The 15,395-nt window shown below is 55.0% G+C and overlaps 1 protein-coding gene across 1 annotated transcript in view; it reads right to left on the minus strand.

Moving 5' to 3' along the window:
* Positions 1–5,574, minus strand: part of DHRS3 (dehydrogenase/reductase 3) — a 37,492-nt gene extending 31,918 nt beyond the window's left edge. Inside the window, exon 1 of the mRNA XM_004741445.3 lies at positions 4,867–5,574. Coding sequence (XP_004741502.1) covers positions 4,867–5,061 — 195 coding nt within the window. The 5' untranslated portion in view covers positions 5,062–5,574. The remainder of the gene's footprint in view (positions 1–4,866) is intronic.
* Positions 5,575–15,395: the final 9,821 nt, after the last annotated feature.

The following is a 15,395-nucleotide window of genomic DNA, read 5'->3' on the forward strand; positions in this document are numbered from 1 at the left end:
CAGAGTTAAAATAAACCCGTGGCCGACAGCTAGCGGTCAGAGGCTGTGGAGAGAGCTGAGCAGTGGGAATGAGCCGCCCATCCACCGCAGGCATGTTTCCCAACACTGAGCTGCTGCTTCTTCTGTCAGTGGCATCTGAGGAGTAGCAAGAAAGGCTGAGATCAGCAGGGAAGACTGAACCAGTCTTTCCCTCCCAGCTCGGGGAGCTTGGTAATCTGCTGCTTTCCTGGGATGGCTGATCTGTGACACGAGAACTTGAAGGCATGCCGGGATCTTAGGGGTCACTGTGGCCGCTCTCATTTTATAGGTGCGCTGCTTAGCTGCCGCCCAGAGAAGGCAGTTACTTTCCTAGGGCTGTAGCAGAGCTGGGTCTAGGGAACCCCACAGAAGCCGGGCCACAGCTGGCACGGATTCAGAGTTCTGCCGCCTGGCTCCCCAGGGGAAGTGGGCAGGACAGTAAGAGGGCGGTGTGTGTCCCTTCCTAACATGGCCCAAGTGCAAGGCCCATTGTTTGAAACCCAAGGTCCTGATGCCCCAAGCTGAAACACTTTCGCTAGATGCTGTGGTAGGACAGGTGGCTACCTTCTTGCTCCAAGCCACCATCAAATGGGAGCCTGTTCCTTTTCCCAGAAATTTCTAGCTGAGTCTGCATTCAGGGTGAGGGCGGGGGAGATGCGCCATTGCCATCTCCCACAGCACGCCCTTTTTTGGGACTGCCACCCATCACTGTTTAATAAGCTAGGTCGCGCTGGGGGCTCTGGGTCCCACAGGAATCCCTGTCTGGACCCCTGTCCTCTCCATTCCTCCTTTTTCCTGTTCTCATCTGTACCGGCCTGACTCGGGGTCTGAGATGCCCCCCGCAGCCCCCCAGCCCACTCTACGATGTTGTTCCTCTTTGCCTTCTGGCTCCCTTCCCTGATTCCAGGGGGGCACACAGTCTTTGCTCGGGTGTTTCCTTGCGCCTGGAGTGACCTTTCCACATCCCTGCTACTTGGAACTCTTGTCTCAAATGCCACCTCCTTCAGGAAGCCTTCTGTGATTCTCTGGTAGAGATTAACATCGCCACTGCGCTCCCTCCCCCTCCACCCCATGCATGAGCAACTCGGGCCCATTTAGAACCTCTGACTGTGATTCATTGGAAGCAGGGTTTTTGGAGATGTAATTAGTTAAGGTTCATTGCTGATTGAGGCTTCATGACCCAGTGACTGGTATCCTTACAAGGAGAGCACACAGAGTCCGACAGAGACAGGGGTTAAGGCCCCACGAGGACGCAGAGACCGGAGAGGTCTCGCCCCAAGCCGGAGCTCCAGGAGCCTCAAGAACGGGAAGAAGCAAGGACCGAGTCCTGCTAACACCTCGCTTTCAGACTTCCGCCTCCAAAACTCGGAGAGAGTGAATTCCTGCTGTCAGTCATCAGGTGAGTGGTAATCTATTACGGTGGCCAGAAGAAATGAACACACGCTATAATTTGTGCCTTGACCCTGAGCACCCAGCCGTGTCTCTGGGTCTTTCTTCATCTTTGTTGTATCCACCCCCCGCCCCCCTCCAGGCCTCGCGCTGTGCCAAACACCTGACAGACCCCTCAAGCAGGTTCGGTGAACTAGACGGTCATCGCGGCATAGATGGGCCTGGGCCTGCCCCAGCGTCAGGAATGGGAAGGAGATGGGACTTGCTGAACGGATGGGGCGGAACAGGATTCACAGATCGACGTAAAGGGCTAGTTCCTGGCTAGCTGCTTCAGGAACAAGACTCTCCACCTACATAGTGTAACTCAGTACCAGCCAAGCAGAGGCAACTCTGAGCCAGCTCTCAGCCTGCCTCCTGGAAATGAATGGGTCCCTGAGTCCGGGCTGTACCCATCCTTGATGTTTGGACTGGGCCCTCATGTGTCGCCCCTGCCTCCACGGGCCTACAATCACAGCGCAGGACTTTCGTCTAGCCCTTTGCCTCATACCGGAACAGAAACTGGAACAGCCACTGCAAAAACTTCCAAACCAATAGTCCACGTCTGCTCCTCCTCGGGGCCCTTGCGAAAACCCAGTCAAAGGCAAAGACTTTGGAGGCCGTGCCAGCCGACTAGCCAGCCAGGAGCCTTGAGGGGATGGGGGGAAGGCCCAAGCTCTGTGGATGCTTTCTTGGGAGGAATTCCAGGAGAGCACAGAAAACAAAAACAAAAATACTGTAGTGGGAATAACCAAGTAGGAGCCTTCCCCTTGGAGACCCCTAACTGGGGCCGGCCCCGCCTCAGTTTACCTCGATATGTTGTGGGGGTAAGGACAGATGTCTCCAACTTTCCAACTCCTGCAGCCTTTGTCACCCTTTAAGAAAACACTCCTTTGGGTCACCTTTGCAGCCTAAGGCACACCCCCACCCACAAATATTGCCAAAGATCATTATGGGAAACTGGGTTGTCATTCTTTCCCAAGGTGACCCGACATCTCTTCTGGGTATGCCATCTGCTGGCAGAGGCTCTGGCCTTCCTTACTTCTTTCCCTTTGGGGGACCTCCCCCTCCAGATCCAAACCACCTAAATCCAGTTGGAAGGGTTCTCAGAAGCAGCCTCTCCTTCCGACACAGGGAGGACAGTGATCTGTGGTTCAGCAAGTTCACCTGTCTCACTGGCATCCCTGCAGGCTGTGGCTGGTGCCACTCTCCCCGGCTCTCGGCAGCCCATCCACGACCACCCTGAAACCCACAGTTTGCACAACGTGCTCAGCAGGCCCCCATAAACTCCCCACTACACAATACGGGGCCCTTTGTCCCCAAGCCCGGGGGGCCCGCAAACACTCCAGGCTCAGGATCGTCCCAGGGCCCTCTCCATTGGCCCCAGACGGACTCAGGCAGATTCCAAATTCCCCACCGTGGCAGCAAGTGGAGGGCTCATTAAAAAGTAGCTTTAGTAATTGGTCAGACAGTTAAGAGTTATAGGGAGCTCTCTGGTTCATCCTGAGGGCTGATGACTAAACCCAGTACGAATGGCACTGGAAGTTTCACAGGCCCATGGATCCCGTTTCTGGAGAGTCGGTGCCAATTTGAGACATATTTCTAAATGGCCCCGAGTTTATTCCCTGGAAGAGAACGTCCTTTCCAAGTCAGGAAGGACAGGGTTCCCAATGCATGAACTTGCAGGGTGTCCCTCGGTGCTATTTTACTAAGCCTCCCCACCCCCAGTCCTTGCCGCCGCCAATGGCATATACTTCTTTAATTTAGGATTGTTTATAGTCAGTCAAGTTTTTCCAGATTGACTAAAAGAGTTCTTCGTAAGCCTACTGCAGCCAGTTACAAAAGCAGTAAGAGAGACCAGGACTTGGGCCAGCTGGAAGAGTCCGAAGAAAGTTTCGGCGGGACGCAGACAGCTAAGGAATGACAATCACACGCGACTGTCCCCAACCCCACATACCCCTACAAGGACGCCTCCTGATCTCCCTCCACAAAGGGCTTTGGGGAGCCCTCGGACGGGGCATCACCCCAAGGAAATGAAACTGCTGAGAACAACTCCTACTTCTCCTTTTTTCAGTGTGTCCAAGGGTTAAAAACACTTCCGAACGACTCTTCCAACTACAAGGTCAAGCAGCTGTCCAAACCACCCAAGGAGAAGCAGGAGCCAGGGACCGCCGACTCCGGGCGAGCTGGGCCACCGCGGTCCTCCCCTCCCCCACGCTGGCCCGGCAGGGGAAGAGTTAATCGGTCATCGGCTTTGGCTGATAGTTTAGGCTCCAAAGTTCAGTCCCAGTCTGAGCCACCCCGGAGGAATTGTAAATCTCAGGGCAGTATTTAACAAAACAAAAGCAACCTGGAATTACAGGCAGGTTTGCTTTTCTACAGTACATATTTACTTAATCCCCTAGGTATGTGGCTCCCTGTCAGATCAGCTGGCTTCTCCGGCCCTTTCACCCGCAGCCCTCCCCCCCCCTCAACAGTTGAAGTTTCAAACGAATTCCCTGTTTTTGCTCTTCCTCCTCACAGGGCCGGCTGGAGACAGTCGGGCCTGCCAGCCTCCAATCTCTCTCTCTTTTGCTCTAGTCACCGGGTGAGTCAGCCTGGCTTGGGTCAGAGCTGGGTGACAGCCGGCTCACCCTCCCCACTCTCAGGCACCAGGTCTGGGAAAACCAGAAGGAAGAGATGCTGTAACCACCAAAAAGCTAAAGGCAGCCCAGGGGCAGGAGGGCCCTGCCCACAGTGCCACCTCCTCCTCTAATGGGGAGGAATCCCCTCTGGGGCTGTATCTGGGGGGAGGGGACAGGGTTGAAGGTGAGAACAAGGGCTCTTTATCAGCTGCTGGTTACCGCTGTCCCCCTCTTTCTAGATTTCCAAACACCTGGGCGTGGGAGTGCTTGTCAGGCCCGGCTAGACATCCAAGACCACTCCCCCTTTCAGACCCAAACCGAGTATCCCCTCTCTTGGTGCCTCCAGAGCCGCAGCCGCCCAGGTTGGGGCTGGGAAGCGGGTTGCCAGGGAAAATACGAAGCCAGCTAGCAGGCGGCTCCCAGCTCTACCCAGGAGCGCACACACCCTGCACTCACCAGGGTGGTGGCAATGGGGGGAGGGCGAAGGGCGAAAACACAGCACCTTCCTTCGGGAGGGGGATAAGGTGGGAAATGGGTGGGTCTCCTCGGTTTCGGGGTGGGGGTGAACGGCCAGCCCGCCGCCGACCCCAAAGGAGCGGACCGGCTCCGGACCTGCCAAAAAAGACAGTCCGGTGCCCGGGAAATTTACAAGGTGAAACCGACTAGCTCAGCACTCGCGGGTGGCGCCGACAAGTAGGGTGGCCGGCCACTCTCCCGGGTGCGGGTTCGGCCGCGGCAGCAGGTGGGCGTCCCCCGCACCTTCAGCCCCCACCCCCTGGAGAGTCGCAGTGCCCGGTACCTTTCTGGCGCCGCGTTCTGCGAACTCGCGAGCGAGCTGGCGCCCGATGCCTCTCCCGCCTCCGGTGATGAGGACGTTCTCCCGCGACAGGTCCCGCAGCTTGGCGGGCAGCACCAGTCCGACGGCTGCTTTGGCCACCAGATAGATCATCTGCAGAGGGAACACTACCAACGCGCCTAGCCATTTCCACACCATCCTCCGCGCCGCGGAGCCGGGCAGGGGGGCGAAACTCCCCGGACCGAGCAAAACAGGAATTTAAAAAAAAAAAAAAAAAAAAAAAATAAAAAAGAAAAGAAAAGAAAGAAAAAGCAAGAAAGAAAAGAAAACACCCCAAACAATAATAAATAAACTGAATGAAGTTGGGGGGGAGGAGCGAGGCCTCCCACCTGGCCACTCTTGAAATCACCTCGTCCCAAATGCAAAACACCGGGTGAAGGGGGGGGGGGGAAAAAAAAAAAAAAAAGATAAAGATAAATCCTCCTCGAGAGGAGAAAAAGCGTCTGAGAAGGTTGGGACAGTAAGAGGGCTGGAGGGGAAGCCGGAGGTGGAAAGTTCTAACAAGAAGTTTCTTGCCCCAGCAGCCGTTTCGGCTGGGGAATTCTCAGGTAATGTTTACAGGCTGACAGAGGAGTTTAGGCAGGGGGGGGGGGGCGGGAAGGCACCAACCACACGCGCGCACCCTGCTACAGTCCCGCGGTTTCAAAGTGCAAGATTAAAAAAAAAAAAAAAAAAAAAAAAAAAGCCGTTTCCAAATTGTAGCGCCCCCCCCACCCCTTCTCCAGGAAAAAAAAAAAAAGGCGGTGGGGGGGGGAGTGATTGGAGCTCCCAATTTCAGCCCGCGAAAGTCTCCCGACTCATTGCTATTCTTGGGCTCAGGAAATTGCTTAAACGCGATCTGATTGCCAGCAACGTGCAGCAGAAGTGGGGGGTCCGGGTGTCAGTTTCTTTACGTGCATGGCTCGGCCTCGCGCGCGCTCGCTCGCTCCGGCTCTCGCCCTCCCTCTCCCAGCAGAGGCCGGGAGTTGCCGCTCGCTCCGGCTCCCTTTCTCTCCCTCGTTAGCATTTATTGCCTTCTTTTTGTCCTTTCCAACTTGGAGAGGGCCCGGGAGCGGAGCGCGTGTGGATCGGACGCCCTCGTCAGCGCCGCCTTATTCATTCGCTCCCCGGGCAGCAGCGGCGCGGAGCGAGAGGGCTGCCCTTTCCTCCACCCCCCCAACCCCCCCATTTTTTAATACCCCATTAAGTCTGATTGACAGTTAAAGTTGTTCGGAGGCTTCACTACCGTTCCTCTGAGTGGCTGCCGCGGCCTCCCCTCCCCCTGCGCAGTGCGGGGCGCGCGCGCGGGCGCGCACACGGGCTCGCTCCGACTCGCGCTCTCCCGGGCTGGCTCCCCTCTCTGCAAGCCGGGACTTGCCGGCGGTGTCCCTGAGGGCTCGCAGCAGTAACTCGAACACGCTGGAACCGACTCCTGCGAACCGGCTCCCTCCCCGAGACATTCCTCCGGGCCCGGGCCGCGGTCTCCCCTCCCCGAGCTGGGGGCGCCCGCGGGGCCAGGTGCCGGGTCCTGCGCGCGGGACAGGCCCGGGGGAGCTCGCGCGCGCTTTGATCCAACCAGGTGGACCCGGGGTTATTTCAGGCTATTTGGTCAGCCCCTGCCTCCAGGTAGGACCAGGAAACCGCTCCCGCCCTTTGCCCAGACGCCTTCTGTCTTCACTTAGGCTGCACTTTCTTAGTCTTGCCCGAGCCCTTCTTGTGGCTGGGGGCGGGGAACAGCTGGGGAGCCGGATTTTGCTTTGAGAGGCGGGGGTGAGGAGGGTTAAAGGAACCTCTGCCCCCAAGGTGCCAATAAAATCCCCATAAGATTAGCTGGGAGCATATTTATTGCTCATCTGGGGTAGAATTACCTTGACTGACAGCAATTTCTTTAATAACAAAAGCCTGTAAACAAGATGTCCTACACGGGAGCCCCTGTGCTGGGCAGGCAGCGACTTCTGTCTTTGGGTCTCCTTGGGCTGCCCTGGCCTGGCACCCACCTTCTCACCTCCCGCCCTCCCCCCCGGGGAGAGCATCTCCTCTGCTGCAGGGTGGGACCCTGCTATTTAGAGAGGTCCGTCGCAGGAAGTCTGGGAAGTGAGTCACACAAAAGCAGTTCCAGTTAGAAGAGCTGATGGGACTTGCCTCCCACTGCCCCTGACGGTTCCCTGGCCAGGAGGCCGAGAGGATGAGCCACGGATCTACTCTGTAATCTGGGGCAGGAGTTCTCCAGCCAGGCTTGTTGGGGCGAGGAAGCCGGGCCTCACCCCCAGACCTTCTGATTCAGCAGGCAGGGTGCCTTGGAATTAGTAGGTTGTGCAGTGCTCCACCTGGGAGCCCTGCCGAGGTGAGGTGCCGGTGAGGGAGTCACTTTCAGAAAAGCTGATCTGGGGGAGGCGGTGGCTGGGGATGACCTCCCGGCCCACGGCTCTCTAGTTCTGGGGAGAAGTTCTGCAGGCCAGGCGAGGATCTTCCTTCCAGGTGAATTGGGAAACTTCTCGTCTGCAAGAGTGGGGTTGGACAAGAGCTTTCACACAAAGAGCGTCTATTAGGACATTCAGTCCTCCCACGGGCCTTATATTAGTAGCTCCATTTTCTGATTACCCAGCCAGAAACTAGAGGAAGGAGGGATTCAAACATGGACCTGATTTCTCCCCACACACTATCCTACTCATGCGCAAGGGGAGGAGAGAGGGGATGAGGCTCCCTCCCGTCTCCATGCAGCCCCCCCCTCCAAAGTGCGATCGAAGGGCGGGCCATTGCCTTCATCTGACTCCTAGGCAGTGGCGAAGGGCAGGGCTCTGTCAAAGTGCCTGTGTCCTCCCACCTTGGAAGTCTCTAAAAATGGAAAAGAAATCCCAACCCGAGAGAGACAGGCCCTTTCCACCCAGCCACGCCTGGTGTCAGCCGGCCTGCTAATGAGACGCTGGGGAAATCTGGAGCTGGAACCCTGCACTCGGCCTGTCGTCATCTGTCATCTGTTATCCTCGGAGCCGCCTAGTGGCGGGCTTGCCACACTGCGCCTCTGGGCAGCCCCTGCGCGGCCTCCAGGGTTCCTGCTCACTCACCAGCTCTCCTTTTCAAACTTCCAGATCTTTCTCCTACGTCAGGGCAACACCCCAAGCCTAAAAAGGGCCGCGAAGATCATAGCCCCACCTCCACACGTGCCTGCGGCTTGACCCAGGAGACAACCAGCCCAGAGATCTTAAGCCACTCATAAACACTGGCATGTTCACCTGTGTCCCCTGGTCCCCAATATGCTACCTGCCCCCATTCACCCTCCTGCTCAGCAGGGAGCCCCATGCAGGACTCCATCATGGGACTCCAGAATCATGACCTGAGCCGAAGGCAGTTGCTCAACCAACTGAGCCACCCAGGCGCCCCTACTCACCCCATCCTGACGCCGGATGGTCGGAGGACCACTGGATCCTGTTTATGTTTCCCCTGTGCGTGTCTTTGGGATGGAAGCCGGGTAGAGGGCAGACGGGAGGTTGAGGACCCACATCAGCATCCAGGGTATCAGGCCCTTTTCACACATACTGATTTCCGAGACGAGGCTGCCTGCCAAGGTGGGTGCCATCCCAGCTGTTTAATGCAGGAGGAAACAGAGACACGGCCTATCCAAGTGACCCACGGAAGCCCACAATGGAGGGCCCCCTTCCCTCCTCCAGCCATCAGCTTTGGGCAGAAAGCGGAATTAAAAGGAACAAGTCAGGCCGTCCTAAAAGGAGGTGGGGGCTGGCTTCTGGCCCGGAAGCAGACCCCTTTTTCTACTTGTTCTACCTTCAGGATTTGGGTTTCGTGGGCCTGCTATCCCTGTGGGCCTCAGGCTTCTATTATCAGCTGCCCAGAGGGGTACGGTCTGTCCCCTCTTGGTGACACCTCTCCCCCACCTGATCCCCAGGAAGACGAGGTTGAGGGGGCACTGGGCTGGGGGCTGTCTGGAGGGTCCCTGTGGCTTGGCTTTAGTGAGAACTGCAGGATCTCCCCTTCCGCCTCCCCCATCCCTTGTCCTTTGCTCTTGGTACCTCTCCTTCCTTAGTTTCCTTGGGGACAAGGGGTAGGGAATTTAACTCCAGGGTCAAGTTTGAAATTTCACATCCCAGCCCAAGGAGAGGGCCCCACAGCCAGCCACCGCACCCCCTCCCCACCCAAAAACCATGAAAGGAGCCTTTGTGGGTTTGCTGGAGTGGGGGGTGAGCTGTAGTCTGGAGAACTAACTTTTTCCATGACTCAGCTCTCCTGGCGCAGGGCGGGCACAGGAGGTGTGAGGACCCAGCAGGGCATTTCTAGAACTGCCTTCCAGCCCAGAGCCAGCGGGGGAGTCAGGGTTAGAGGTGGGGCCCCCAGGGGAGCCTCCCCTGAAACTAGCAGGGAAACTTGCTGGCCTTGGATGGGCCACAGGCTGTAAATGTGCCCCTCCCCCTCTGGGTCCCCCATTCTTTACTCTCGCGGCCCCAGAGCAAGCACTCGACTGTTCATGGCATAATGAAGAGGCAAAGAGCTGGAAATATAAATGGGCATCAGCGTAGCCTTTTATTTATGAGGCTCAGAGAAGGCAAGAAAGTCACCCAAGATCACACAGCTCATAGATGGAGATGGGATTTGAACCCTGGTCGAATGCCCGGTTCCGTCTCCTTTATCCCCGGAGGTCTCTCACGACACGTAGGATCACCTGGGGTTCTTGTCAAAATGCAGATTCCCGGGCTTCCAGCCTAGACTGCCAGAACCAGCATCCTGGGGTGGGGGTCCACAAGTGTGCATGCCAGGCCGGAGACTGCGGGGCACCCAATGTTAGAGAGCCAACTGCGTGTTCTCAGCACACAGTGCTGTGTCTCCGCGAGGAAAACAAGCTAGGGAAACAGAGGTGTTTTACACTCGCCCATTCAGTCCCCCCAGCGGCCAACCCACTCTGGGGGGCTCCTCTCCCTGGGCTGCCCTGGACCAGCCTGGAGGCATGTGGGGTAGTGAGGGGCGACCGGTCAGAAAGGAACAGAGCCCGGCAGCTCTGGTTCAAGCCCTGGCTCCGCCAGCCCCTCATGCCCAGCTTCCTCATTGGTAAAGGATGGATAATAATGAAGATAAATTTAGCTACTCAGAAAATCCCCTACCAGGAGCTCAGTGAGAGCCCGGTCTTGTTTTTATGGTGTGGTCTGTGTTTGTCAGGCCCTTCCCATCTTGCTGAGGACACAGTTTGACCCCGTGCAGAGAGATGGGGGGTGGGGCTTACATTTTGCTTGTGTTCCTAGACCACCCTGGGGGGCGTGGCTTCTGGACCGCCTAGCCAAGCTGCGCACTTCCCTTCATTTCTTCACTTCCCTTCATTTCTTCCGGTTACTTTCTACCCCCCCTCGCCCCCACACTTTCTCTCTGGCCAAGGTAACACCCATTTGTTTTCCCAGTGTTTCCTTTAGCTCCTATGCTATTCCCAACCCCCCCCCCCCCCCGAAACTCTTCCTGGCTGTCGCCATCGTCTTTGCCTCAGCCAAGACTGGCCCCGGGGTCTCGTCACTTGACCCCAGTACTTCCCTCCCTCCCAGCACACTCACACTGCGCCATAACTGGTTCCACATCGAACTCACACCAGACTGGGAGCTTCTAGGGGTAGAGGCTGAACGGCCTCGGTGGGCGGGGGGCCCATGCAAGTGGTGCCGGACCCCCTCAGGGGTTAATGGTCTGTTGTTACCATCTTGAAATTGATCCCTTTTCCTGCGCACCTTTTGTAAGTGAAGTCGGACCTGCTCTCCCCCCCCCCCAGTGAAGAAATTGAGTCGCTAACACTAAGCCTCAGGAGCAAAGGTAGTGAAAGATTTCATAGGTATATTCATTCATTCATTCATTCATTCATTCACCAGCTGTTTATTGAGCAGCTACTGTGCCAGGCCCTGGTCTAGATGTTGGAGAGACAGAGTGAGAAGGACAGCAAAGTCCCTGCCCTCACGGGGCGGGCATTACTGCCTTGCCAGGAGGTAAAAAGTACGAGGGAGGATGCAGGGGAGCTGCTCCTGCTGCAGGGTCTGGACCAGCCCGCAGGGGACTGGGAGTGGACGCAGGGATGGCCCTGGCGAGGCCATGTGGGATGGCTCTAGCTATCAGGCAAAACTGGGTGGGCAGTGGGACCCGGAGGCTCTGCTGCCGTGAACACCCAGCTCGGGGACCTCGGGGGAGATCTCGTCCCTCCTCCCAGGGACCCTCCTATGGAGCAGGATTTTACCAGCGATAACTGGATGCGATCACGTGTGCGCACACATGCACACGCACACACACATGCACACCCACACACGCGCGCACGTTTCACTTGACCATTGGCGACTTTGCCCCGAGCAGAACCAGCTTGCAGTGTCGAATGAGGCGGCTGGACTTGGAGAACCTTGTGGTCTACGGGAAATCAGTGTTCCATGAAGTTTAAAATGCGCTGCCCTGTGTGTGTGTGTGTGTGGCGGGGGCATCTTTGTGGAGACGGCACCTGGGAGGACAGATGCTGTGTGAGACGGCCCGCCAGCCTGGGGTACCTGCCCAGCCACAGGAAACAGAGAGGACAAAACAGGCTTCAGACAGCGGAAGATCCCTGTGGGGGAGGAGGACACTTGGTCTGCAAAGGCTGGAGACTTGTGGCTCAGTGGGTTAAGCCTCTGCCTTCAGCTCAGGTCATGATCTCTGGGTCCTGGGATCAAGCCCGGCATCTGGCTCTCTGCTCAGCAGGAAGCCTGATTCTCCCTCTGTCTCTGCCTGCCTCTCTGCCTGCTTGGGATTTCTCTCTCTTTCTCTCTCTGTCAAATAAATAAATAAAATCTTAAAAATAAAAAAAAAAAACTTAATAAAACACCCTTCTCTCCACCCCAATACAGAACATTTACTGGGTGGGCCCCTTTCCTCCTTGGTGAGGACTGGATACATATATAAAAAACCCAAACCAAAACCCCAGAACAGACAGATGGCTTCTCTCATCCATGCAAACCTGTCCCCCACAGGTGAGTATTTTCTGTGGAGTTAGACCTTCCCGTCATCTCCGAGGATGTGGTCAGCTCGCACAGGCGAGTTTTGCTGGTGGGTTCTGTGGGCTCCCTGGGAGCCGACGCTGGGACCGGCTGTGTTTACTCTGGCTGCTGGGGCTGGGTGGAAGCACAGGCCACGGCCAAGGCAGGAACGTGGCAGGAGCACAGACAGGGTGGGTGTGGTGGTATAAGCCGAGAAATCTTGGGCAGAGGCCAGGAGGGTACCCAGCGGTTGTCGCCTACCTCCTGCCTCCAGGTGGGTCACATAATCCTAAATCAGGGCATGGAGTATTGGTGTGAGGGCGACTCTGGGGTTGGCATGACTGGTCGAATCTGAGCTCTACCTATAGGGTCGCTGTGTGAGCTCGGGCTGGCTCTTTGCCTTTCTGAGCCTCTGGGTTCTCATCCATAAAGTGGAAATGTTACCACCTACAGAGATGATGTCTTTGGAGGGCTTGGTACCTGGCAGGGGGAAGATACTCAGTGGGTGTTCCTTTCCTTTGTCCTGGCAACACGTCCTCAAGGATCTCACAATCCGGGTGGGGCGCCGTGGACGGAGAGGCTGAGTGACAGGGTCCCTGTCCGTGGGGGATATCTGAGTGGCAGGGTGTGATAAGCCTTCTTCGCTGGTACCAGAACGGGCCCAGAGCCGGGGCCGGAGGAGCGCTCCATCCTTACCCCACAAACATTTTCTGTAGATGGCTCTGTGGCCCATATAGCTTCTGTGGCAACAACTCAACTCTGCTGTCACCGCAACAGACATCATGTAAACAGATAATACATAAAGAGCTAACGATGTGCCCTCTCTCATGATTGTGGCTGTGTGCCGATAAAACTTTATTTATGGTCACGGAAATGTCAATTTCATATCATTCATACATTGTGAAATGTCATTCTCGTCTTGATTGCTTTCCAAACACTTAAAAATGTAAGAACCATCCTTAGACCCACAGACTATACGTAAAAAGGCTTGGGCCAGACTTGCCTGGGGGACTGTAGTTTGCCAGTTTCTGCCCTCGACCACCACCACTGAGCCAGCAAATGTCAGTCTTTAAGAGACCTAAGAAATACATGAGGTGCGAACCTCAGACAAGCAGAATCTGTTTTCTTGCCCTCATTCTGGAAATGGATCATAAGGATTGGTCCTCATTCATGTCCACTGTAAGAAGTAGAGAATCACTAGGGAGACTGAATGTACTGAGAAGTTTAAAAAAAAAAAAAGGCAGTAAGACATGAGGGTCTAGTGATGGATTTAGGTCCCCACTACTAGCTGACCTTTATGGAATGCTCACTACGCCCTGGGTGCTATTTGTAGATGCTCAAACACAGCATCTCATTTATTCCTAAGAGACGGGACACTGAGACCCCAAATGTTGTCACTTGCCTGAGAGCATTTGTAAATTCTCAAGCAGGAGGTAGACCTCTCGGAGGGAGATCCTGGTGCCTCTCCTTCGTTGCCTCTCAACACTGGACCTGCCTTTAGATTTATTGCATCTCTGCCGTTTATTATGAGAGCGATTTTTATTATGATGACAAGGAGAGCCCAGTCCCCTGTCCCCTTGGCTCCACATACGTGTCCCAGATACGCCAGACTCTTCCCTTTGCTGCGTCTGGCCGGCTGTGGCTCCGTGGGCGGGGATGCAGGGCTCTCTCCCGCCAGCTCTGGTTCCATCATTGAGAGGCTTTTGCTTGGGCAATTACTTCAGTGTTTTTTTTTGCATGTTGCCCTCATCAATTTATGAGATACCAGTAGAGAAATGGACAAATGGAAGCACATATTCATGCCATGAAGATTATGTCTCTTATATATATGAAACTTATAAGAGGGTTGCCTGGGTGGCTTAGTCGCTGAAGTGTCTGCCCTCAGCTCAGGTCATGATCCCGAGGTCCTGGGATCGGGTCCTGCACTGGGCTCCCTGCTCAGTGGGGACATGCTTCTTCCTCTGCCTGCTGCTCTCCCTGCTTGTGCTCTCTCTCTCTCTCTCTCTGACAAAATCTTTAAAGAAAAAGAAACTTAACAATAATCATTATTATTTCGCCTTTTCCTGGGCGCTTAACAGACATAAGGTCCTGGGCTTTGTATGGATTTTGTTCCTTGGCTGTCATGGTCACCAGCTGCCAAGGCACTGTTGCTGTCCCCATTTAACAGATGAGGAAACCGAGGTCCACATAGGAGAAGAAACCTGTCCCAGTTGTGCAGGCGTGGGTGGTGTTGCTGAAACGCAGATGGGATAATCTGATCTTCTGGACATTTTGACTCTGTAAACTCCATTAGGGGCTTATGGAACTTAGGCTGTGGTGGTCAGTTATAAAGGAAAAGAACACACTCCCCCTGCCAGCTCCCAAATCATATGCACACCATTGACAATATATTGGCTCCCTGGGAAGTGAAGTCTGTCTTCCCACAGTTAGGGCAGTAATATCCTGGAAGCGTTAGGATACACACTGGTATCACCAGCATGATCCTACGTTTGGAAAGAAAAAGCTGAAAGTACGGACTCGTATTAATTCAGTTACCATTTGGTCGGGGTTTCCTGTGTGTAGGCAGTATACTACATGCTTCGCACTCATTGAATTTAATCTTGTTTAGTCAAAATGGCTCCTTTGAGGAAGGATCTGTATTCCCCATTTGCAGTTGTGGAAATGAAGGTCAAGCAGCTCGGTCAAGGTCGTGGAGCCAAGGGGCAGCAGGTACGGAATTCAAATGTGACTTGGTTTTACTACAGAACCCGTTGTCTCTGCTTCTCTCTCCCCCTGCTCTGGACCTTTGTCTTTCCTTGTGTCCCTCTGTGTGCACACACAGGCACACACATCCACACACACAAAGAAGGCAGTAAAGGAACACATCAAAACGTTGCCAGTGGCTGTCTCTGGATGATAGTACGTGCCTGTGGTTTTCATCTCCTTTTTAGGTCTTTTTACATATTCCTAATGAGCTTCTTTCTAATGAGCTTCTATTAAGAAAAATCTACTTGATCTTTTTGTACAAGTGTCTTGTTTTAGAGTGTGCAGGATATGAGAGCTCTGGTGTGAGGCCACAGAGCCCCTAACCATGGGCCTCCAAAAAAAATGCTAACAAATAAGACAGGGGAGCCAGAACCTTTGCTTCTTGGAAATGCCTAATCCGTCCTATAATACCTTGCTTTGTAGGAAAGTTCTGTGCATAAATCCCATAAAATCCCATAATGTGGAGCTGACACTGAGCTTACCCAGAACAAAATCTGCTAATGATCACTGCTTGCCAGGAGCCTGCAGAGGGGATCGACACGTCACAACCCCCATGCCTGCCTTCTGCCGAAACCTTTTCCGATTAGGGCCCTTTACACGAGTTTATAAAAACACTTTGTTCAGATCACGTTGGCTCTTTCTTTTGTCTTGCTTGTGCACTGAGATTCTGTGGGGTCAGAAGGGACTGAGGCGAGTCCTGAAGTTTGGGATCCAGGCAAAACCACAGGCTTGGAAATGCAGCCAGGACGACCCACCAAGCCCACCCCCCTGCCT

Source organism: Mustela putorius, unplaced genomic scaffold (assembly GCF_011764305.1).
Source record: "Mustela putorius furo isolate JIRA1106 unplaced genomic scaffold, ASM1176430v1.1 tig00003853_pilon_pilon_pilon, whole genome shotgun sequence".
NCBI classification, from domain to species: domain Eukaryota; kingdom Metazoa; phylum Chordata; class Mammalia; order Carnivora; family Mustelidae; genus Mustela; species Mustela putorius.